The sequence below is a fragment of the Podarcis filfolensis genome, assembly GCF_964270895.1.
Source record: "Podarcis filfolensis genome assembly, chromosome: 1".
NCBI classification, from domain to species: domain Eukaryota; kingdom Metazoa; phylum Chordata; class Lepidosauria; order Squamata; family Lacertidae; genus Podarcis; species Podarcis filfolensis.
Window position 1 is genome coordinate 52828811 of NC_139604.1, and position 26197 is coordinate 52855007.

Genomic DNA, 26197 nt, shown 5'->3' on the forward strand with positions numbered 1-26197 from the left:
TCATTTTCTCATGAACATCTATTCCTCTTTCAATATATATTCAATTACATATTGTACTTTCATTTAAACTTCTTAGTAAATATAATTTAAATATCTCTGCTTGCCTCTAAGGCTCAGGGGTGGCCCATGGGGGGACAAGAGTTGACTTCTGTCTCCTCCCCACCCTTTCCAATACATAAATCAATTAACAGAAATCTGAATCCAGGCCTGTCAACTTCCACTTTCAAAAGCACCCACTGGGTGCAGCTCTAGCTGGCTTCATTCACCAGCTTCTGCTCTAACCACTGAACCCATATAGCTCTGTTGTGGAGCATACGTTTCACATCCTAGGTTCAATCGCCAGTGTGTCCAGGTAGGGCTTGAGGAAAAGCTGCTGCCAATCAGTGTAGGCAACACTGAGCTAGATGGACAGGTTGTCTGGCTCAATATAAGGCAACTTCCTTAGAGTTTTTTTCAGGACGTAGCACAGGAAAAGCTCAAACTGGCATTATCTCTGCCATATGGCTCCACAGTGAAGTGCAATACAGATTATAGAAGCTAAATGCAAATGTGATCCCTGGAATTTGAGCTCAGGTGCCCATGCCCTTGGAACATAGGAAGGTATTTTATACCAGGTCACGTAACTTGTAGGTCTAGATCAGCTTGGGGAACCTTCAGCCTGCCAGTCAAATTAGGCCTGGCAGGAGTCCTTATTTTCCCCCAGCCACACCCTCCCACAGCTGACATCCGCGGGTAAAACTGAGGCTACTAAGGAACAATTGGGAACCTTAAAGCCAGCTCCCAGTTGTTCCACTGCAAGTGGGGCTTCCCTTCAGTGCCTTCTAAATTCTCAAGCAGAGTCAGTCCCTGCTGCAACTGGAGCTTATATTAGCTGGTGATGAATTTAAATTCAGTGCCAAATGCCAGCCTGCAGCGATTAGCTCCAACAGTGAATTCAAGCTGGTGTGCAAAATGAAATATTTCACCTGATGGCATGATGACATCAGGTGATTGGCAGGCGGGTGGGGCTGACCACCTGCCAAAGTGGCCCATGGAGGGTGTGGGGACATCAGAATCTGGCCTGTTGTCTAAATCCAGTTTCCCACCCCTAATCCAGCTCAGTATTGTCTACTCTGACAGAAGCTTAGCAATGGGCTTCAAAGTGGGACTCTGAGGACATATATGCCATGTATCAGAGTGGTCAGGGGAAAAGTCCTAAGGAAGGCGCCACTGTACATTTACTAACCTGCAACTGTAACCACAAAGAAGGCAGAGTCAGTCCCAGTGTCGCACACAAACTCGCCTGAATCTTGCACCTGGGCTGAGGCAAGGACAAGGCGTCGGAGGGGCCCTTCGTTCTCCAGCAGCAAGCGCTCTCCCTCTTCCACTTCCTCCCCATCCTTGTACCAGCGGACAGGGGCACTGGAGCAGGACAGCACACAGGACAGCACCACACGTTCAGAGGCCTGGTAAGAATGGGACGCATCTGCGTTGGAGTGCAGAATCTGCACAGGTGGCTCTACAGGGTGTGTGTGTGTGTGGGTGTGGGTGTGTGAGTGAGAGAGAGAGAAAGAGAGAAAAAGAAGTTTCAGGAATTAGAAGCAGATTTGGATACTGTTGGTGGCAGTAGTGTAGTAGCAAAATCAGAAGTGCAAGGTCCCTTCACAGTTATGTGTCCCAGCCACATACCCTCATAGCTATGCCCCTGCTAAGGGTATGCAACTTTCTAAAACTAGACAATAATCTTATAATTATACAATAATAATAATTAAAGATACATTGCAATGATCAATGCAGGTCTTCATTTTAGTTAGATTTACTATTTTCTGCATACCTACATGGAAAATGATTTGGAGTGCTTCAGTATCTTCTTTCAGGGTAACAGCACACCATTCTCCTGAAACTGAAGCACCTTGTGTTTTCAGTGTTCCTAAATTTTTCATGTTGGATCACAAAGTGACTAAAAAGCCCCCCCCCCCACCGCCCCTTCATGCTGACTGGGTGGCTCTAGGAGACTGGAGACCCTGCAGGAACCCTGCTGCAGAAATAGTAAAGGCAAAGGTAAAGGGACCATTAGGTCCAGTCATGGACGACTGGGGTTGCGACACTCATCTTGCTTTATTGGCCGAGGGAGCCAGCATACAGCTTCCGGGTCATGTGGCCAGCATGACTAAGCCACTTCTGGCGAAGCAGAGCAGCGCACGGAAACGCCGTTTTCCTTCCTGCCGGAGCAGTACCTATTTATCTACTTGCACTTTGACATGCTTTCGAACTGCTAGGTTGGCAGGAACAGGGACCAAGCAACGGGAGCTCACACCGTCGTGGGAATTTGAACCGCCGACCTTCCAATCAGCAAGCCCTAGGCTCTGTGGTTTAGACCACAGCACCACACGCATCCCTTGCAGAAATATAGTGGGGTCAACAACCTGGGAAGGTATCCCATCTAGGAGAAGGAAAACTCTGGTGCTAAACCTCCAATGCCTCACAGCTATACTCATTCAGAAAGGTTTCAGGAGTAAATCCTGAGGAACAATCTGTACCTGCTGCCTTGCAGGACATCTTTGGGAGAAGAAAAGGCTAAGGAGTAAACCCTATACAAATCCGGACAGGAGTCCCTAAGGTGGTTGGATGGCGTCTTGTACGCCTCCTTCCGGCAACTCCTGCAGCCAAGCTGGTGACAAATGTATTGCTTTGCTTTGGATCACACCAGTGAGTCTGAGAGTGGTGGTCTTGTCATCTGGGCAGCCCAGGACCTCCATACAGACTGCTTAGGCTTGCGCCCTGAGGAGGCCACTTTGGTGCTGCAAACGCAGCAAAAACAACATGGGAGGCAGCAATTACAAGTTATAAGCTCAACCTGATTGGCATTAGGTATAAACACTATGGGTTGTCTTCACCAATGGGAGAAATCATTGTGTCTCACTGGTCAGCTACTGCCTGCTTCATAGCCGGATAGCCCCTGAACAGTAAAGTGCTGACCTGTGACCCTCTGACTGCTTCAATGGGTGCTTGGAACTCAAAGTATCACATGGCAAGCAGAGTGAACTTCTTCAAATCCATCCACCACCAGCACTCCACCCACCCACCCCCCCGCAACCTTAGACCACTTCATCACTGGCTGGGGGAGGATGCTTGGCAGGTTGTCTTTTTTTCTAACCAAAGTGAAAATCAGTGGATCAGGAACCAGATAGCAAAGTGAAGGGGGCAGGAGAAACCAATGTGTCATGGGAAGCATAAGTGTGGGGGCAGAGTGCATGCGAAAGAGAGAGGGAAAGCTTATTGAAAATGTCATCTCAGCGTGCTGCCACATTTTTGTTTTTTGGAAGGCAGATGCCGTGCTAGGAATTTTTGAGAAAGTGCCTGAAAATAAAGTAGCAAATAACACAACTTCCTTATATAAACCTGTGATGAACCCACATTTATAACAACAGTTATGCATGCCTGGATTGAGAGGGTTCAGGGGTGCAGTGAATGAGGACTGGCTGAAGCTCTGTTTCCTTTCTAAGGAGGTCACTGGAAGCTTACTGGAATGTATAAATATTTGGAAATTTAAAGGTTGAACATAAGTGGCAATTCACAACAGACACTGCTCCTCACTTAGGTTATTGGAAGGCAGCTCCTAGGATCTTCAGAGCTCCGCATAAAAAGCCTATAGGTCTGACCTTTTTCTCAAATTGACTCAGTCTGAATTCAAAGCTCCAAGCTTAGCTCCATTTGCCCTTGACATTTGGCACTGATCTTAATATTGCCATACTTGAAGGAATGAACTACAAAGAGAGGCTCCAGCCTGAAACTGCTGAATTACAATTCATCAAGGCCATCAATTCTATTCAATTGTTTCCCTTCCCACTTCAGATGTTAATTAACTCAGCACTGTCAACCTGATTATCACCTATCACTGCTTTGTAAAGGGTCACTGTGCTTATTTTGCATATATTTCAGCTCTAATTGTCATTATCTGTACTTTTTGCATTTCATCTGTCTCTGACCTCACTGCTTATAAATCCCCCTCTTACAATCTCTGTGTGTGCATCTCTACGTATCTACATACATACATCTGCACCTGAGGATTATACTTCATGAATCTGATGAAGCGGACTGTAGCTCACAAACACTTGTGCCATAACTTTTTAGTTTTTAAGGTGTCACAAGATTCTTTGTTGTTTTTGCTGCAACAGACTAACACAGATACTCCTCTGGAAGTAGCAAAGCAAATGATGGCAGAAAAAGGCAACTAAAAGAATTCAGGAGATCAAGTATCTTTCTTGTAAATGAAGTAGTTTGATTTTATTTATTTTTTTAGCTTAAAAAGAAGAAACACCAATGTCTTCTGAACAGAATTCACTAACGGCATGAAAAAGAGTGAATAGGAAAATATTATTCACTCCCACTCAAGATGTATACTGTAAACTAATCCCCTGAAATGGATAAGAAGTGGGAGGTTTCAGACAAACAAAGGAAAGAACCTCTTTGCACAAGGTATAATCAGCTTATGATACTGACTGACACAGGATGTTGTGATGACAACCAACATAAAGTTTTGTCAAAGGATTAGATAACAAATGAGGATAAAGTGGCTTACTACTCAGAACAGCCCAAAGTGCAACTCCTGTGTTTATTCGGAGTCAGTAGACCTCTAACCACCAGTTACTATCAACAGTGAACATTAACTTCCTTCAGGCATCTGTCTGATGACTGTTCATAAACACAGCACAAAACAAGATGGACCAGTACAATTTATGCAGCATGGCAGTTATGCTCCTCTCCCTGTTGGTTCTGACCAAAGTACACCAAGGAGGCCTTTGAAGCACCATGGACTGCAGCACAGATAAGAGCAAAGGACATGGGTTTGGGAGGGGACGTCTCTCTACGAAGATAAATTGATTAGTTCTCTTACCAGTAACAGTGATGTTGAAGAAAACAGAATCACTGCCTGCATCACACACAAACTCCCCGGCGTCCTTCATCTGCACTGAAGGAATGACCAGCCGTCGGTGGGGTCCTTCGCTCTCCAGCAGGAGGCAATCACTTTCTTCCACTTCTTCCCCATCCTTGTACCAGCGCACGGGAGCATCAGGGCGGGACAGCTCACAGGCCAGCACCACATGCTCTGCAACCTTGTAGGTATGGGCCTCCTCAGCATTGGAGCGAAGAACCCTCACAGGAGGTTCTGTGGCAAGAAGAGACATTCTATAGATGGGGATCAGTAGAAAGAAGCATGCCCTCTCCACCAACACCACACCAAAATCTTGGGAAGTAGAACAGAACCATATAAAATAGGGCTGGGGGGACTCTGGACCCTTCAGATATTGTTGGACACCAAGGCTGTGTACACACCATCCATTTAACACACACGGCTTCCTCAAAAGAATAATGGGAACTGTAGTTTACCTCTCAGAGCTACAGTTCCCAGGATTCTTTGAGAGAACTCGTGTTCTCATCAAACCCTTTGCCAACTCTGTAATTTATACCGGACATATAATCTAGATTGCCTTTAAAACTGAGAAATTGTCAACAAAGTGTTTTGGAGGAGAAGCCATGTTTGTCTGCTGTATCAAAAGCCACCAAGTTTTTGGGCACTGAAGAGAACTGATAATTAACAAAGCGAAGTCTCCCTAGATGACAAGATATATTCACTCAAGAGTTCTGAATCTGAAGTGGCTGAATTGCGTGCATTAAAGCTATTCAGCAAAGACCTTCAACAAAATTCAGTACAGGGCAGGAAAGTGTCATGGAACAGCCACAGAGAAGAGAGGTTCAGAAGAAATAACCAATGCTTACAAAGGAGAGAGATAAATAAGAAGTTCTCAACTACATGCTCAGAAACAATCGCTAATGACAAATAAAGGGGGCAGACTGAATCCTCTTTTGGTATCATTTAACTCAAACATGGCTATGAAAAGTTACAAAAAGACTGCATTGTCTTGAGTTTTAGAAGTGAAAGGCTCTCTAGCCTTAAGATTGAGGACCATTATTGGCCTTAAAATACATGTCTGGGGAAAAACAACAAATCTCACACTGACCTGTAACAGTAATACTGAAGAAAACAGAGTCGCCACCTGCATCACACACAAACTCTCCTGTGTCCTGTACGCAAGCTGAGGCAATGACCAGCCGGTGATGGGATCCTTCACTCTCTAGCCGAAGTCCCTCACTCTCTTCCACCTCTTCCCCATCTTTGTACCAGAGCACAGGGGCATCAGGACGGGACAACTCACAGGACAATGTCACACATTCCAAGATCTGATAGGTATGATCTTCTTCCGCGTTGGAGCACACAACGTGCACAGGTGGCTCTGTGACAAAAAAGAAGTGTCGCCATATGCAGTGGCTGGATGCTTTAGTTGAGATTCCAGCATTGCTGGGGGATGGACTAAAACTTCCGAATACAGGGTTTCCTTCAGATTTCTTCTAAAAGTCAGACAAACGCTTTGCTGGAGCAGATGCATGAGAACATGAATCTGATGACTGTTGCAATTGAAAATTTTGGACAAACAGTGAATACTTATATAGAAACCTCTCGGGACCCAACCCAGGAACCTGTTTTGACAGGGCAAGTGCAAATGCAGAAGACAATGGAGGAGGTTGCTGTTGAACCTCAAGCAACACAAATGGATAGAACTGAGGCCCTGCAGGAGCACAAGCCACTGTTTTTGAAGATTGAACCTGGAGTGGGCCAGGGGGGGTCTGGAGTTGTGGGGGTCCTTAATTTTGGAGGGACTTTGAAACATGCATTTAAATATTTTCTGGACTACCCGGTTGACTGTGGGGAATGGGACTGTGGGGAATGGGCTGATCTGATGAGGGGAGAGGGAGATATTTTTGGGTTGGAGTTTCCCCGAGACCTACTCCTCAATGAGAAAGGAAAGAAATTAAGAAAGAGACTAACAAAAGACAAGGCAAAGGGCTGGTATAAACAAGAAGAAGAACTGCAGAAGGGACATGGAAAAGACTTAAGAGCCTCGGACATAAGGCTACCAGGTTGATGGACTAGATGGAAAAGACAGTAAGGTCTGACATAACCCGAGACCAGGAAGAAGGGACGTTGGATGAAGATTGGAAGAAAGTTTTAAAAATTTATTTTGGAAATTAGGGTAAAATCTATTTTGGGAATTAGGAAAAATGGCAGAATGAAATTATTTGGCTTTAGTAGAAATGATATTAGGAGATATATCATTAGTATAAATTAGTATTAAGTTCTAGGATTTAAGGTATTTAAGGTATTTTATCGTAAGATAAGGTTAAAATAAATTAAGGTAAATCGAATGATAGAATATTCTGAAAGATGAAAAGGATTTGCTGAGTTAATTGATAGGCTAGACTGTTAAGATAAATTATCCAATAAAAATTGAGAAAGATGGAAAGAATTTGCTGAAACAAATAATTAAATTAGAATACAAAAAGGGAGGTGTGAGGAGGTCGATGAAACAAGTAAATGAAAGACAAAGAGATGGAATATTGGATGTGTGTTTTATTTTTTCTCTTTTTATTGTTACAGCTGTATTTTCCTTTCCTTTTATACTTTTTTTCTTTTTTCTATCTATTTTTTTAAATATATTGTAATGTATATGTTGTTAACTTTTTTGCTGTTTGTTTTTTGTTTCTCTTTTTTTGTAATCTCTAAACTCTTAATAAATATTATTTTTTTTAAAAAAAGATAATTTTTTATTTCTTTGACATATGATGGGAGGGCGTTCCACAGGGCGGGTACCACTACCGAGAAGGCCCTCTGCCTGGTTCCCTGTAACCTCACTTCTGGCAGTGAGGGAACTGCCAGATCTTCAGAGATGAACCTCAGTGTCCGGACTGAACGTTGGGGTTGGAGACGCTCCTTCAGGTATACTGATGTCAGAGGTGCAAAGGGGAAGCATGGGGAGGCTTGCAAAGCCCTCTGCAATCCTCCTGCAACCCTCCTTTCCACCCACAATGTCAGAGGCGCAAAGCATGGGGAGGATTGCACAGGATGTTGCAAGTCTTTCTGAGGGGCTCCCTTTGCCCTCCTATGTCAGAGGTGGAAAGGAGCTGCACAGGGCACCTTTAAGGAGCAGTGCTGGGGGAGACAAGTTCTCCCTCAAATGGAAACCACTTCTCCCTCCCTGAGCACCCCTTGGCTGTCAAGAAGGCAAGATATAAATAATGTATATTTATGTAATGTATATATAAAATGTATATATAAAAAGTAATGTATATATAAAAAGTGGGGAAGGACAGGGGACAGCTCTCACCTGTGATGGTGATGTTGAAGAAGGCAGAGTCACCGCCTGCATCACATACAAACTCCCCTGTATCATGGATTTGTGCAGAGGCAATGACAAGGCGGCGGTGTGAGCCCTCACTCTCCAGCAGGAGGCGCTCACTTTCTTCCACCTCTTCCCCATCCTTGTACCAGCACACGGGAGCATCAGGGCGGGACAGCTGGCAGGCCAGCACCACACGTTCAGAGTTTCGGTAGGCATGGGTCTCTTCAGCGTTGGAGTGCAGGATCCTTACAGGAGGGTCTGGGGGAGGGGAGGGAGAACTGCACCATGAAAAGCCTATTACTGCCCCAGAGCCTGTTGCATCCCCACTCTAGAATTGGAAACGAACTCAAAAAAACTGTGAGATAATAATAATAATAATAATAATAATAATAATAATAATAATAATTTATTATTTGTACCCCGCCCATCTGGCTGGATTTCCCCAGCCACTCTGGGCGGCTTTCAAAAATACACTAAAATATCACACATTAAAAACTTCCCTGAATAGGGCTGCCTTAAGATGTCTTCTGAATGTCAGGTAGTTGTTTATCGCTTTGACATCCGATGGGAGGGCGTTCCACAGAGCGGGCGCCACTACCGAGAAGGCCCTCTGCCTGGTTCCCGGTAGCTTTGCTTCTCGCAATGAGGGAACCTCCAGAAGGCCCTCGGCGCTGGACCTCAGCGTCCGGGCAGAACGATGGGTGTTACACTGGGACGTGGGAGAGCCATCACTGCCTCTCCATCTCACCTGCCTCGCAAGGTTGCTGCGAGGATAAAGTGGGGAGAACTATGCATATCACCTTGGAGGAAAGGAAGGGTGCACAAGGAGGCCTGCTTTCAGTGACAGAACCTCGTGCCATCATATTTCCCATTACTAAGAGGTCAGCTGGTTTAGAAGACAGAAAGATGAATTTGTATTTGGAAGACTTGGATTTCAAATGTCACCTTTGCCACAGACTCTTTGTTTGGCCTTGAGCAAGCCACTGTTTGTCAACTTCAGCTCTCCCATCTACACACAACAGAGATAACAGTGACCAATCTTGCAGGGTTGTTATGGAATGGGAATTTGCTCACTTAGCTAACAGTTAAAGTAATTTAGAAATTCTAAATGCAATTAACATGTAGGGCTTGGACACAGAATGGCCCACATAGAGATTCTGACTTTGCCATGAAACTCAAACTGCCAAGCCATTGAGCAAGTCTCCCTCTCTCAACGAGGGAGGGTGTTTGAAAAGTGTGAGAAGCTGCCAGCTCTGCAGGCAAACAGGGTGACATAACTGGGCTTCTGAGCCCCACAGGGGTGCCGCAGAAAGAATGTAGTTGGTAAAGGGCGTCATGGACTCAAAAAGGTTGAAATCCTGTGCTTTAGGTCATTCACAGCAGCTACCGTATTTTTTGCTCTATATGACGCACCAGACCATAAGACGCACCTATTTTTTGGAGGAGGAAAACAAGAAAAAAAATATTCTGAATCCCAGAAGCCAGAACAGCAAGAGGGATCGCTACGCAGTGAAAGCAGCAATCCCTCTTGCTGTTCTGGCTTCTGGGATAGCTGCTCAGCCTGCATTCGCTCCATAAGACGCACACACATTTCCCCTTACTTTTTAGGAGGGGAAAAGTGAGTCTTATAGAGCAAAAAATACGGTACTTCACTCAAGCTTCATTCCTAAGCTTTTGGGCCAACAATGCTGTTGAACAGGTTTCTTTTCTTTTTCTGGAATGGTGACACCAGCAACTTAGCTGAGAAACAACGAAAGGGGAGAGGTGTGTTTGAAATAACCTTTGAAAATCTAATTGTGTGTTTGGAACAATGACGCACCAGTAGACAATTTCAGAAAAGCTCAGCATTTCAGGTTTATAAAACAGTGATGGAGTGGTTAATTCAAGAGTGTGAGTGCTCTTCACGATAACCCCACAGCTATGCCCCTTCTCAGACTATACATTTTAAAAATGTATTTTCCCCCTCATATAACACACGCCATCTGCTTTGCTTAACATTCAGCCTGATTAAGACTTCTTGTGGACTCAAAAGCTTGCTCACTATTTTGTAACATTTTGGTTAAAGGAACTTCAAGGTTTTTTTCAAAATAAAAGATCCACTTCCAGCCTTAGTCATGCACACTAATGTAGCCTACATCTTCCTTGGCTTAACTTATTTAGTGAGTTTCTCTTGGTGAGAGGCCTCATTTATTTGACATGAGAAGGACTGACAAATAGTGCCCCAAGAGATCACATTATTATTAATATTAATATTTCTTACCCTCCTTTCATTTAAGGTTGTAGGGTGAATTAGAAAGCTATTTTAAAACACAGTATTAAAAATGGCTTTAAAAAAACAACAGTCACAATAATAGGGTGTGTCTCCTGAAAATATCTCTCTCTCAGGCCAGGACAAAGAGGTGCATCTTCAGCATACAATGAAAACTACATAATGAAAGTGCCAGACACACCTCTGTGCGCTATTGTTCCTGGTCTGCTACATCACTGTTGTAAAATCTGTTCTGCAACTTAGGTGCCAGAGTCCAGGTGGCTGAGAAGAATGTTCCTACTCCTCAGAAAAAGGAGCAATGTAGTCTGCTGTAGAAAAAAGATTAAAACCCTACCCCAAACTGAAACATGTGGCACCTTAAAGACAAGCTACTTAATTTTGTCATGAGATTTGATAGACAAGAGCCTATTTCATCAGAATCAGAATTAAAAATGGATATCCACCATCTTCATTGTCCATGCATTGGATGAAGCAGGCCTTTCCCTATGAATGCAGATATATATTCCTGTATTGTTTTTACGTGCCACAAGTCTACTTGTCATTTGTCCCCTTATCTGAGCCAGAAAAAAAGGTTGTTATCTATCTGATTCTTTGTACCAAGCTATCAAGGACTGAGCAGGGAGGGCATGTTCAGATTGTGGTGGCCCTTCATTTGGGGGAAATTACTGACCTGTAACAGTGACGTTGAAGAGCACAGAATCTCCACCTATGTCACACACAAATTCCCCTGCATCCTTCACCTGTGCTGCAGGAATGACCAGGTGGTGGTGTGGGCCCTCACTCTCCAGTAAGAAGCTGTCGCTTTCATTCACTGCCTCCCCATCCTTGTACCAGCGCACGGGAGCATCAGGGTGGGACAGCTCACAGGTTAGCACCACACGCTCAGTGACCTGGTAGGTATGGGCCTCCTCAGCGTTGGAGTGAACAACCCTCACAGGAGGTTCTGCAAACAGCAAAGAGTTACTATAATGGCAGAAAAGGTGGAAAATATTCAGAGGATGGAGCACATTTTCTGAATTGGGGGTAGAAAAGATTGGGCTGCAGGACAAACTCCTGCTGGGACCGGATGGCAGAAATCTCACAGGTGCCCCTTACTGTATTTTAAGGGACCCCTTTATTTTAATAGGTTAGACCTTATTCTAAGACCTTAATCTAGCAAGGGTTGCATAACTCTTTTTAGGCCCATAGGCACATTCAGGTTGTTGAGCAAACGTTGTGGGTACCACCCATTCTGGTCTCTTCTCCCTCCTCTCCCCTGGACTATTCCTCCTCCTTGCCCTGAGACAGAAAGAGAGAAGGTGCGCGCACACACAGTTATGTTTTCAAAGGGATCTTAGTAAAAGTCTGACCCCGTACAATTAATCTGAGCCTTGATAAGCACATAGAGTTGAAGAGGAAGTGGGAAAGAGTATCAGTCTTCCAATTTCCTCCTTCAGCTCTATGTAATTCGCTTTTCAAGGAAGGAATAGTTAACTATCCTAACCCGCCATGGCCAAGGTGACAGTGTGTGGGTGGCCTCAGAGGGTTCACAGGTGTCAGGGAAAGACCTCAATGATACCCTTTTGCCCACAGCAATGGCTCCATTGGTGACCCAAGTAGAACTTACACTAGCTGATCCTCAAAACTAGGCCAACTTCTTTTTCCTCCACTCACCATCCACGGTCACAGTGAAGCTGATAGCATCATCGCCTGCATCGCATGTATATGTCCCAGAGTCCAAAGAGCAGACAGAGGAAATCAACAACCTGTGGATACGGCCTTCGGTTTGGACACCAACACGACTATCATCCAAGGCCACAGGATTCCCTTCTTTAAACCAGTTGATGGGGGTGTCAGGTATAGAGACTTCACACTCCAGGAGTAGAGGCATGCCAGCTGTGAGTGTTCGGAGTCGCCTGGCCTCAGGCACTGGGGTAATATGTACCTGTGGGGCTGGGGAGACACAGCGTGTGAAACCTATGCAAAATGAAACATTAACTTCACAGACAGAACAGGTGATGCCACTTGAAAACACCAGGTACACCTGTGAGAGAAAATCTCTGTCCAGTGTCACATGTGAAAAGCACAGAAGTGACTACCTTGTGGTAATAAGTTGTGGTGATAACCACAAGAAATTGCTGGGATGGAAGAATCATCAGGATATCTGTATTTAAACACAACTCTGAGTGACAGATATGAAGCTTCTGTTGATTTGTTCCATCTTTCAACACAGTTGGTGCCAAGGCAATGGATCCATAGGCTTAATCCAACTGTTCATAATCTCCTTTACTCAGAAGAATATTGTGACAGTTCCTGCTTTAGTAACAGTGATTCAGATTAAAAGCCTTCCTTGGGTAATCCTTGTAAATAACTGAAATGCAATGGAAAGATCCTTTAATCATGTCACGCCTCATACACATATTATACAACAGCAGGTATGTTTATATCTATTTATGCACAATGAATTGTAGCCTTTATAGTATAGAAAAAACATTTTTAAAGGGCAATAAAAATTAAAATGTACAGACAAGGCAAACAAGAAGACAAGCTTCCCATTTATTTTAATTGCTTAAACTGTCGCTACCTCTGTTTATCTGATTTTTTGCTTTGTTTTTGGATTGCTGTTTTACTTGTTATGCAATTGCAACTGATGTATTTTATGTTCAGTTGTATTTATGCATGCATTTATGTATTTTAGCTGTGCTATATGTTTTTAATCATATAGGGGAGATGCCTTGGAGGCCACAGAGATCTTGGAAATTAAATAAATACATAAGACAACGTAAGTTATGACTGAGATTTTAGATTGGCTGAAATGTATCAGGTGCAGGAGGACATCTTATCTACTAGTTTCGGCAAAACTGGATTGTGCCAATTTGGCTTTGGTTTGTGCAAAGACTAGTGCAAATCACAGAAACTCAAAATAAACAAATGCAATTCAGAGTAAACTGTCAGAGGGGTGTTTCAAAGAGATCTGATGCAAATGCCTTGAAGCCAGTTGTTGACATTTACTGCTATAAAGATTCCAGCTGCAAGGAATCCAAGTGGAATAACAGCTGGCAGCTTGGAGGGCTAGACCACATATGGCACAGGAAATTCATGATCAGATCTCCTGCTATATTTTTTTGTTTTACTTGAAAATAATTGCAAATGGGGCTCTGGTTTTGACTGGAACAGCAATACCTACAGAAGAGGTTTTTAAACCTTAACTTCCATGCCGTTATTTCCATCTAAATTCCATCTAAACTATTATTCTCACAGCAGAACAATCCATAGGCCCAACCTCTGTTCTTCTGCCATGGGTCCATAGATGTTGTTGGACTATAATCCAAAGCAGGCCTACCCAAAGGTCAGGGATAAAGTCCAACAACATCTGGGGACCCAAGATTGAACACTGTTGCATATCATGGGCAAAGCACTCCTCTTTTCATGGGATGGTTGCTTGTATGTAATCATTTTAGGTACAGTCGACCAATTCCTAGTCCGCTACCTAGATCCAACCAAAGCCTCACCTTGTACACATAATGCAGCACATTCCTTCACACCATTAGCCTCAAATTGCACCTCAGACCCATTGGCTGCTAGCTGCACTCCTTTGATCCGCAAAGCATGGTCCAACCCGCTGTGTGTGATTTGGTACTGCTGTCCTTCTTCCCCCTCCTCCTCTTCCAGCCTTTTCCCATTGAAGGACCAGCAACCGCTCTGAGAGGCTGAAAGCTGCACTGAAAAAGTAGCATCCTCTCCAGCATGAACCTTCACATCTTGCAGTCCTTTTTGTATGCGAGCCCTGGGCACTACAAAGGCGGACAGAGATGAAGGAAGTCAGCTCAAAATGGGTGAGGCATGCATGTATACACACACTCAACTGACACACACAAATGGGAAGGAAGGAGTTCAGATTGTGGAAGAAAATGAATAGGAGGCATTCAACTGTCTGAGGGTACTTCCAGATGGATAGTTATTGTGGAATTGGTGCTGCTCACATCTGAAGGTGGGTTTTTTGCAGGGGCAGCATCCATATGATGTCACCATCATCAAAACAATAGCTTGTATTTTTTATATATCTAATTTAGATTTTTGCACACTGTGAAAAATCCAATAAGTGAAAACAATCCATTATATATCACTGTTGTGAAAGCTTGTTAGCACATTTCTCATGGTGGGTGGTTTGTCACATCTGTGGTGATGCTTCAGTGGGTGGCTTGTATTGCCAGATTCCGCTACTGCAGTTTGCTCCTCACCTGAGCACAACCTAGCCATTTTGTTTAAGAGGCCCCAGTACCAGACAAAAGGCATCTACTTCCACGGATATGCCACATGCTGGAAGCAGGCCTGGTTTGAAGGAGATACTGTCACAAGATCGCCACACAGTATATTGTGAATTGCCTAAGGTGGAGATAGTAATCACAGCACATACACTGAGCTTTAAAATAAAAAGGAATAGGGAGGTCTCAGACAAAAAAAAATGGAAATGAGCATTCCCACCCACCCCCCAAAAAAGAAAGAAAACCACAAGCTTCCAAAGCTGACTGCAGGAAGATCATACTACTAACAAACTTAGTTGGTCAAGGTGCTCCTGGAAGGAATTTTTTTTATTTTGTTTCTACTAAAGATACTGGTTAGTTAGTAAGAAATAGCTTAGCTAATTTAGGTACCCTGCTGAGTAAATATAAGCAGAAGGTAGCTGGACAGAGTTGTGGTCCTTCCCTTTAAATGGTAAGGGTAGTCTAGCAGGCAGGTGGATCACCATGGCCAAGGAAAGCAAGGAAGTGGCAACACTTATAGTGTTTCCACAACTGCAGAGGCCAATGGCAAAGGACAGTGGAAGAAGAGAGTGCCCAGTGGTTCAATAATAAAAGGTCATAGATCCTTGCAATGTCCATGCTTGAGTAAGGGACAGTGTCCAGACACTATTAGGGGGCAGAGAGGCTTACCAAGGTGCACAGTGCCTGGGAATTCCACATGGCCACTACATCCATACTGATTGGCAGAACACACACGGAAACGGTAGTCAGCCTCCTGAGGCACACCATCGCCTGGAACTTCAACCATGCTGGCAACATCAGTGGTGAGGCAAGGCACCCACTCAGCTTCTCCTACTGCCTGCCTCTCAAGAATGTAACTACTTGGTGGGCTGCGGTGAACATCAGGTGGTGGGCACCAAGTTAGGAGGGCAGCATTGTTGCGTGACATGCACATCCTTGCTGCCACAGGTGCACTTGGTGGGATCCTCTTGGCACCTAGAGAAAATAATTCAATTTTATCAATTTTCCATCTTATTAACCTGGGGCATAATCCAGAGAATAGATAACTGATCAGCATCTGTCTGTCTATCTATCTATCTATCTATCTATCTATCTATCTATCTATCTATCTATCATCTAAGGCCACAGTTAGTGCACAAGCTTAAAATGATGCAAGGCACTCCTGTCAGATAACATTATACAACCAGCGCATCCTGTTAGTGCAATAGGACCCCCTCTTCCTCCTGCACTCTCCCTGAATCTGCTCCAGGTTATTGGGGGAACCCCTAGAAGAGTTAGGGAGGGCCTGGAGGAAGAAGAGGGGAAGGGAGAGGAGAAGGGTACATGGTTCTCCAGTAACAAAGCTTGTGAGTTCGCCAAAACTACAAACTTGATCCTTAAGTTTAGAGGGGTCACAAGCCCATTCAGTACAAACTGAATACCATGAAGCCTCTTAGACAAATTATTTAACCTCCATCTTGTTAGGATTGAGTTTCAGTTCTAGCCCCTATCTAGGCCATAACTGGTTCGTGGCAATGTGTGTGCATCAAATAGCAATAGTCTTCTACAGCTCTTCATCACACGTGCACATGGCAGAATAGACACTTCAATGTGATGTTGCCAACAGCATGTACGTTTACACAAATTCAGTTTACCCAAAAAGTGGTGTCTTGGGAAGGAAGAAAATCCTCAATCTGCCTATCTGCTTGATAGACCTAGGGCCAAAATATACATTAAACAAAGCTGTGTGTCCTTTCCACAAAGTATGATTTTGTTAGTTTTTTCTGTTTTAAACAGAAAAGCAGTTCTGAGGCTGCAATCAAGAGTGGAAGAGAGATAGGGTGGCTTATTTAACCCTTGTCCTCCCTCCCCCATTCCAGAGCATGGGAATGAAGCTTGAGGGAATGGGAGAGGAACAAACACCTAGATAAAATATTAAGCAGCCCTTGCCCATTCCAACTACTTTTGCATGATCAATTGCAACCTCTGAAACTGTTAGCAAAACAAACCATCAAGGCAAAAAAAACCACAATTGGGGCATACGTCAGGGAGCAGGGAGCAGCTTAGATTGTTGGACAGCAGGAAAAACAGAAAACAAAAACAGCTGCTGTCAGCAAAGCCTTCTATGTATGATTAATTTTGTTCCTGAGACGTTTCAAGTACAATAACTCTTTATCAAGGGTTATTCATAGATTTCAGCTGTAAAGTCTCACAAGTAGCTAGTTTGTAGCTTAGCTGCAATTTCTTTCTCTTGTGATTCTACAGCAATTTGATCCTCATTCTGGCATAGAGATGCTCAGGACTCCTCTAGACAACTTATTTATTGAGCATTCATCCTAATTTGCTTGCACAAAGCTTACATGGAGGTTAGATCATATCTGGTCTTTATTTAACATTCATTCTAAAATGTTGGCAGGGTGGTTATACAACAATGATCATTGATCCTCCTATTCATCCTGATTTGCTTGCAGGGTGTTTACTACACAACTTTCCATTAATCATTCATTCATTCCACCTGCTTCAATGCAATTTACTTCCACTTTCCTAACACAAAAAGTACATTTTTTTAAAAAGCGGGTTCGTTGCACTCTGGTGACATAGCACTTTAACCTACTTTAATTGCACAAACCTAAATTTCACGATATGTGCTTGCATCCCTCCTGCAAAATATTGGCAGTCTGGTGACACCCTCTAAAAGGCAGAGTGTGACCTTTGAAGGGCTCTCATAGGAGAATGGATAAAAGGCAGCACAAAACCAGAACCTGAGGTCAAAAAAGGGGTTGAAATGTGTTAGTCATTATTAGAATGTTGGTTTAAATTTCTGTGACAATTCAGTCATGACCTGACTCCACGTCATTCAGGGCAGTCTCAATCAGGCTGGATCCAGGCCTGGCCTACCAACTAGAACACTACAGCATATTCCTGCATTGCAGGGGGTTGGACTAGATGATCCTCAGGGTCCCTTTCAGCTCTATAATTCTATGATTTTATTATTCGTTATGGGTGAATCTAGTTTGACTCTAGAGTGGGATATGTAAAACCTCTTTTCTGTGGGATATCAATTCCAATCCAGTCCAGGATGAAAGACAGGAAATAATAAACTTTTCCTTTAGTGAGGAAACTAACGATTGGAGTTTGTGTCAACGGCCAAATGTAATGGGTTTTGTGGCTAGCTGAATGCTCCTTCTCCTGCTGCAACTAGCCCCATCTCTCCTCTCCACTCACATTTGACACGGAGCTGTGCGGAGGTCTGCGACTCGCCCGCGGTGAAAGTGATGACCCCAGCATCGTGCCGTGTTACGTGCACCAGGACCAGAAGATGGGTTTTGCCAAAGCTTCTGATGAGGGTATGGGGTGCCTCCACCAGTTCCTGACCATTACGACCCCAACTCGGTGCCTCCACAGGTTCCCGCGTCTCCACGTAGAAGGCGGCATTCTCCCCTTCCATCACATCCAGCTTCCGTGGCAACCGCTTCACAATCAGACCTGAAGAAAGAGTTTGGACAGTTAGCACAGGAAGAAGAGCCTCTATCATAGCCACACATGACTCCAAAACTCTCCTCACCTTGCACTGACAGCTCCCCAACGCTGCGGCCCTTGCCCTCCATCTCACACAGATAAATGCCATCGTCGTCAGCCCGGGCATCCCGCACTGTCAGCCGCCGCAACAGGCCCTGTTCCTCCATCAGGTACTTGGGGCTGGGCTGCAGGCGCTTGTCTTCAAGATACCACGCTGTAGGGATGGTCTCCAGAGGCACTTGGCACTCTAAGACTGCATCCTGGCGCTCCAGCACTTCCACATCCACCAACGGTGCCTGGAACCGCAGTCGGGGTTCTGTGAGAAAGAGATAAAGACGGACCTGAATGTATGTGGAAACCTGAACATAAGAAAAGGACCATCTCCACAGAGACAACTGAAATCTTCAGGGTCCCAGAGCTGAGGAAAAGAGTCAGGGTGCTGGGATCCAGAAAATATCAAGCTTCTCCCTGACAAAGGTCCATTCCTTTGTTGTTGCCACAGCCCTCCTGCCTCAGCCCTCTGGCTTCTTTGTGTTTTGTTTCACAACCAACACAACTGATATTTTCTCCTCTCCATTTGGCTGGGCTCCTACTTCAACCATCAATCACATTTGCAGCCCAGAAACCCCTATCTGGTTCTTCTTTCTAGAGCTTGGGAAGACCAAAGAGCTGAGCACCACGTCACATTTTCTTGGTGTTGTGATGCCCACTGATCTGCCCCCCCCCCATCCATCATGAGAAAGTGTCCGTAACTAGTTAATCTCTTTGGGGCTTTGCCACATGGAATAATCAGTAAGATGAACAGAGGCGTTAATGAATACTGAATCTCAACATTTACAAATGCACAAGGCAGTTTTAACAAACATGATAGTAATCTCCCCGGCCTATGTTCTTTCTAGAATATTTTGTCATCAAACCTTGAAAGGGAATATGAATGTGAGGGTTTAAACATAATTGTTTTAACAAGCACTAATGGTTATCTCCTGCCCACATTCTTTCTGGAATGTTTTGCCATCAAACTGAAAAAGGGACTAGATAAACATGAAAGGTTTAACTCAATTGTTTGTAAAGCTGCTGTGGGGCCCTGAGGAAAGGTACTGAGGAATATTCAGCTAGTACCTGCCCTTCCTTTGCCTGCAGAATTGGGAAGCAGAATTGGAATGTAGAATTGGGGGGAGGGCAGCCAGGTTCTCCAACCAAGGGTTATTCTGAGAAGTGGCAGAGTGCTAAGTGGGTGGCATGTGGTATCTATCACACTGAACCTCTTTGCTGTCAGCTATCCGGGTCCTAGTGCAAAGGGACACCTGCCACCCACACAGCAGCCCAAGGGAATGCAACACAGAGATGGAAATGTGGGAAACAGCAAGGGCAAATTGCTCTGGGAAGAACAGGCAGGGGTTGCTTTGATGGCACAGCTGAGCTCAGTGATTAATTTCAGGACAAAAAGACGCCAGGCTCAAGTCAGTCTGGAAATAATATCCTTTTGTCTGGAAGTCCTTCCCCTTAATCTCCAATGCATGGGGTTTCTATAAGGTTACTCAGTGATAAGATTAATATACTTTGCACCCAACTGGTAAGAAGTTTCATCTTTTCTCATAGCAGCACTGGATTTAGGGCGGTGTGGGTGGTTCTGTTGCACAGAATAATAATAATAATAATAATAATAATAATAATAATAATAATGAGAATATCTATTTTAAAAGTAACTGTTGCAAAAGGGATTATTGTGAAAAGATGAATTATTTGGGAGGGGGTGCCAAAATATGTCCTTGCTCAGGGCACCATATTACCAAAGTCCACGCCTGCTCATAGCTCAGTGGAAAAGTATGTGCCTTGCATCCAGAAGGCCTCCGACTCAGTCACCCGGAATCTCCATGGAGATACCCCTGTCCAGTGCTCTTTTTTTAATAAAAAAGGTGCCACAACTCACCATGAACGCCTCTCTTGTTCTCTTATAATGGCAAAGGCCCCACCTGGGAGGTGTTGGAACTGAGTTCCGGCAAGTTCCAGCTGAAATAAAGCCCTGCCCCTGTTTGAAATCCTGGGAAACTGGTTCTTGTTAGGGCAGACTGTTCTGAACTAATGGCCTGTCTCTGTATAAGGCAGCACCCTATATTCTTATTCTTATTCTTTATTAAATTTGTATATCGCCCTTTATCTAAAGATCTCAGAACTGAGAATAGATGTCAGTACTGAGGCCTAGCAAAGATTAAGCCCTGGATGAGAAGACATTAAGACAGATAACAACAAATAATCATTTAAAATGTGTGTCATGTTTTAAAGGGAATTCCCCCTAGAAATAATGTTCTGGTTGGTCCAGGTCAACACAAGCTGTGAGGTGGTAAAACTAATCCTGATTGAGCCACTTCAGTCGGGCAAACCCCCACCCCTCCACACCCAAAGAAAGCTAGCATTTCAGGAGAAATGCCAGGCTGTAACACTTTTCTTTCATGTCCCATTTTCTATATAGTTTTTATGGTTTTTATGGTTTTATTGTATGGTTTTATGGTTTTATTGCTGTAAACTGCTTTGGTTTTTTTTTTAATGATATAGCAGTATGCAATTTTAAATAATAACAATAATTATGATGATAAAATAAACATTTAATTCAATCTGGAGGGGTACAATCAGGGAACAGTTGTACTGCCTCATCTACTATTTGCTTAATCTAGGCTTTAAACAATCTGTATTCTGTTTCCCTTCTGTTTACCAGCATGCCACAATAACTTATTCAACTTATTATTAATGGGCCACAGTTGGCCCACTCAGTTCCTCTGTACACCTAGCCATCTCTCTTTCTCTGCTTCTTCTGAGGGGATTTTTTCTTTCCATCCTTTATCCACTCAGGCTCCCGTCCTGACAGATGTTTCAACTATTTAAAAACAAAAAACAACAACACGAATGCAGGCACTTCAAACTCTCTGGGTAACATGTTCCATTGCGTGGCTATTCTTATGGACAGAAAAACCTTCCTGGTATTCAATCTCTCACCCCTGCTCCCACCCCCCGCCTTGTAAAGCCCATTTCTCATCTTGCCTGACCCTCAGTAGGTTCAGAGAACAGTTGGTTCATTTCTTATTAAGCACAGCCTTTGACATATAACTGAAGCCTGTTATCATGCATCCACCTCCCAGATTCTGCTCTCCAGGCTAAACAAAAGCGCACAACTCAGCAGAGCCTTTATCATCATCTCCCTTGATCTCCTTGGAACCCTCTTCAAAATTAAGGGCTTCAAGCCATCAAAGAATGGGCCCGTCGATAAATGCTGTCACACTTCGAAAAACTTTTTTTTTAAGCACACCCTCCTTTCTCCCCCTTGTCACACTTTGCCCTCATTTTAGCCAATATGACATGCATTAGTATGAATTGTACCATACCAGTCCACAAATGTCCAGGGGTGGCCAGCAGCTTCTACAAGGAATTCTTACTTCTGCTGCGGCAGCACCAAGAACTATGGGCAGCCCAAGGCCAAACATAGCCCAATTTCCAGGTCTGACAAAGAGCGGGCTGTTGTTGACCCTGGCACTGGCAGACCTTTCCCCTCAACATCCTTTCAGAGGCGGCGGTCTAGTTCAACAGCAGGGCAAAACAGTAAAAACCACTTCAAACTGCAAGTGGAAGATCACATGACTAAATGCTCACAGCGCGGGATTAGACCCTGTGGAGGCCTCTAGGGCCTAGGCAGTTGAACAGGGGTGGGGTAGGGGGCCACAATTTGTGTCCTAATATGTTTTTGTAATTTCCTTTCAAAATCAAATCAATATTATTTTGATCCGTTGTCACGGGGCCCCTAAAAGGCATAGGGCCCCTAGGTCAGTGCCTACTTGGTAATCCGGCACCGAATGCTCATCCATTTTTATTTTTTAAATGGATTTAGGAGCAAACTGGACATTAATTTTTCAGCTTGACATCTAGGGTTGCATGTGCAATAGAGGAGGACTCAGTCCTGCAATCCCCACCTACAATCCAGGAGTATTTCCACCTCATCTGCCGTTGTGTAACTAGGCCTCACTATTCTGCTAGCCAGCAAACAAAATCTCCTTCAGTTCTCTGAGCCACCAAGAGCCTCCTTCACTCAACAAATTGAGTAGAATCCATGGGTAAAAGAGGGGATTGTGCCCACTGCCTTCACACACACTCAACTTCTATGTGTTTATCAGTAATTCTGGAGAGAAATCCCATGGGCTTATAGCTTGTAGGCACATAACTCCGAAGATTTGTCAATGTGCAGTTGTTGCTAAAAAGGCTACAGTTCAAGTGAGCAGGCACAAAAGCTGCAGATATTATCCTACCCCCCTGCCCACCTACACACACCTCTTGATTACTTGAGTAATTTCTGCACACATTCACTGTATGTGTAAAAAGGGCTATAGTTCTTCTTGCAAGATGGAAGAATATCCTGCCAAGTTATGTTCTAGGACCGCTATCTCACATGCCATGTCTCCTCCTTCCGGATGGGAAATATTTCATGTTCAGCCCTGCACTTGGCATCTGACCTGGTCTCTCTGGCTACTACCCAAACTACTCAGCACTTCATAGGCACTGTCAGTGGCGAGTGGCATACACTCCCCATTCCTGGCAAGGCTTCCAGGAATGTGCCAGAAGGGTCACCCAGACACCTCAGCATAAAAGCAGACAACAAGCAGGGAGCAGTACCCACCACGCTTACAGTGGCCTTTGAGTCTGCTACTGTCTCTCAGGCCCAAAAGAGAAGGCCATAGGAGTTCCACATGAGACCGCTTTGGCTCCAGGCCTGTCCCCCCTCTGGCAAGTGAGCTGCCAACTCTGGGGCTTGTACTTCTTTATTGCATCACGGTTCTTATTTTACATAATAAGCTGTCTGTACTCTCCCAGCCTGGAGCAATTGGCTGCTTGGTTCATCATTCCCATTAGGGCAAGGGTGGATCAGAGGTCATGCAGGCATAATGGGTTCCATAATCTAAGACCAGGCCCTCCAAGTGTCCCTATATTCCAGAGACGTTCCCAGATTTACAGAAGCCGTCCCAATTTCTAATTTGATCCCAGAATGTCCCACTTTTCTTTAGGATGCCCCTATTTTCATCAAATAAATGTAGGAGGGTATGGAGATATGCAATCCCCATAGGCAGCCCTGTATAGGGAAGGTGTTTTTTTTAATGTTTAATATGCTTTTATATATATTGGAAGCTCCTCAGAGTGATAGGGGCAAACCAGTCAGATAGGTGGGGAATAATAATAATAATAATAATAATAATAATAATAATAATAATAATTAGGACATCTCTATTTTCACCAGAGAAATGTTGAAGGGTGTGTAAGAGGAAGGGTTTACTTTTAACTCCAAACTCAGAATTTATGCTGTAACACCAACCACTCCACCCTATCTCTGCTTTTCTACACCTTCAAGGGGTTGGCCTACCTCTAATACTTTAATCCTGTTTAAAACACACTCCCCTGTTTTCAACTAGACCAACTCCTTCTTCTGTCCCTTAGAGGTGCCCATAATTGTTCAGGCTTTGCCCTCCCCCATGCCAAGCGCCCTTCTCGTTCTGACTCCTGGATTCAGACACCCACCCCTCTGTCCCCCCTCCCCACAGTGTACGCACCTTTGACATGGAGGCTCACAGCGCTGAGTGTCTGGCCAGCAGTGTTGCAGGCTGTGCATACATAGAGGCCACAATCCCGAGCCGTGCAGTATAGCACCTTGAGGATAAAGTACCCCTCCCTGTCCTCGTAGAGCAGGTGTCTCCTTCCAGGGGACAAGACCATCCCATCCTTCTGCCAGACGATCTCTGGCTTGGGCTTCCCGGTTACATAGCAGCGAAACTTGGCGTGCTTCCCTTCATTGACGGTAAAGGCCTTTGGCGTGGGTGGGCTAGGAAGCACTTCTCCGTTTTGCCTGGTTTCTGACGACACCTTTTGCCCAGGATGATGCCCCCTCCACTTTTCATCTTGTGCCTCCAGCTGCTTCTTGAAATGGCTGTTCTGGGGTGTAAACGCGTCACTGTGGGGAACACATGCTACAGAATCCACCAGGAGCACAGCTGCAGCCATGGTTTCTCCAAAACTGTTCTGTGCCCGGCATACATAAACACCGGCATCAGGGAGACGGGTGTTATAGATGTGCAGAGAGTGCCAGTCACCAGTCTCTCTGCCCACTTTGTAATGGCTGCTCTCAAAGATGTCTGACAGTTTCCACCCATCCTTTTCCCACTCAAGCTCCCCCGAGACCCTGCAGGCAAAGGTCACATCCTCTCCCCTGGTCACGCGTGCAGAGACCGGCCTATTCAGGAAGACCGGAGGTTGAATGTCGAGCTCTCCTTTGGGTTTCAGCTCTGCTGCCTCCACTTTGAGAGTAGCAGCCGCGTAGGTTTCACCCACACTGTTCTTAGCTTTGCACACATAGCGCCCGCTGTCCGCTGGACCAGCCTGATACACCAGCAGGCTGTACGCATCCCCATCAGCCTCCACCAACATCCGCCCTGATGGCAGGTCCAGCACAGAGCCATCCTTCTCCCAGGCAACGCTGGGACGTGGCTCACCAGCTACCTGCCATTTCAGGACCGCATTGGTGCCACTCGGCACTGTAAAAGTACGGGGGTAGGTGAGAAATCGGGGAGCTCCCCCAAAGGCATCCATGGTTGGCACACTCGGGATACAGCTGAGGCCAGGGACCTACAGAGATCAAGAAAGAACCATTGCTGGAGAAGCTGAGGTGAAGGACGGGGAAGGAGACCTTCCCTGTGATTCAGTTCACTCAACCTAATGGTGATGTTTAAGTGGATCAGAGCTCAGTTTGGCATACAGGCAAGTGGCCATGCGATCACTTATCCTACCCATATTTTTATCACACTGCTATCCAACCTTTCTTCAGCAGCCAGTAAAGCTGTCACATGGCAGATGGAGGCCAGAGGCATTCAACCCACCCATGCTGCTCTCACCATCACTGGCTTCCTTTGGTTGTGCCTCCAGGCCAATCCCACCAGATAATCCCATTTTGTACCAACCTGCTTCAGTGATGCTGGCCCTTTTGTGCCCTGTGCTAGGCCAGTATGGTTTAGGTTAGCCTGTAGGGAATTAATGAGCAGAAGGTTTCTGCTGTAAGTAGGACAGGGTACTGGACTACCTTCTGGCCCCTATGATCCTGTGGGCAGGTCCTCTGGACAAAATAAGATATCAACAAATGCTCTTAGGGCAGGCGGAGTCCATCAAATTCTCCCCTTGCCCTAATCTCAGCAGCTGCTCCATGCTGGCAGCAGGCCAAGGTCAGGGGCAGACACATGGTCTCGGTGTGCAATTCTACGCCTTCTGAAGAGGTGACCCTTTTTCCTTTCTGCAGTTGCACCCACCATGAAGTGCTGTCCCATCAGACTTTTATTCTGCTCTCTCTTTGGACATCTCAAGATAGTTCACACATACCGTATAATGTATATGTGTCAATCAGAGGGGAATGAATGGAGAGACAGGGCTACATTGCGCCTTCATTTTGTGGGTATTCATAGAAATCTGGGAAGAAGCATCATGTATACATGCAACTCTATTCTGCCCCCCCCCTTCATGACCCCAAGTCACACAAGTCATGGGAGGGAAGACCCAGGATTACCCACTCTGGGCCAGGATTCCCCACTCTGGGCCAGGATGTCTATGAGACAGTTCCAAGGCCACCAGTCCATGAAGATGGGGATGATCATGTTAAATGAGACTGATTATTGCTTCATCCAACGTATCTCTAGTGTTTTTGCCATCCACCAACTATAAAGTAGGTCAGTATTATCATCCGCACAGTGTGGGAGGGGAGGGGGTGGAACTGAGGCTAAGAGGATAGTGGATTCTCAAGGACCACTCAGAAAGAGCATAGAGTCTGAGGCGAGATTTGAACTGGGCACCTCACAGCTTGCTTTCTGTGCCCAAATGCCACGCCAGCCCCCAGAGGGCCCGCAATATGCATTCCTGCCCTATCCTGTTCTGTGTAATGCTTCACTGATAAC

At 45.0% G+C, this 26197-nt stretch overlaps 1 protein-coding gene across 13 annotated transcripts in view; it reads right to left on the bottom strand.

The window, feature by feature from the left end:
- The window catches only part of OBSL1 (obscurin like cytoskeletal adaptor 1), a 64158-nt gene that overhangs the window by 37120 nt on the left and 841 nt on the right, over positions 1-26197 (bottom strand). For 6 of the 13 annotated variants that reach the window (XR_014542527.1, XR_014542528.1, XM_083590784.1 and 3 more), the window contains exons 2-12: positions 23816-24884; positions 18277-18546; positions 17937-18197; positions 15402-15707; positions 13980-14261; positions 12142-12420; positions 11159-11431; positions 8205-8477; positions 6003-6275; positions 4877-5149; positions 1226-1498 (exon numbers count right to left, since the gene is read on the bottom strand). Coding sequence is in view for 11 of the 13 variants with exons in the window: in XM_083590784.1 (XP_083446910.1) it covers positions 1226-1498; positions 4877-5149; positions 6003-6275; positions 8205-8477; positions 11159-11431; positions 12142-12420; positions 13980-14261; positions 15402-15707; positions 17937-18197; positions 18277-18546; positions 23816-24884 (3832 nt within the window). In the remaining 2 variants the exon portion in view is untranslated. Of the gene's footprint in view, positions 1-1225; positions 1499-4876; positions 5150-6002; positions 6276-8204; positions 8478-11158; positions 11432-12141; positions 12421-13979; positions 14262-15401; positions 15708-17936; positions 18198-18276; positions 18547-19801; positions 19833-20940; positions 22445-23815; positions 24885-26197 lie in introns of those variants that run through there. The other 7 variants (XM_083590786.1, XM_083590783.1, XM_083590780.1 and 4 more) reach the window with 6 other exon arrangements.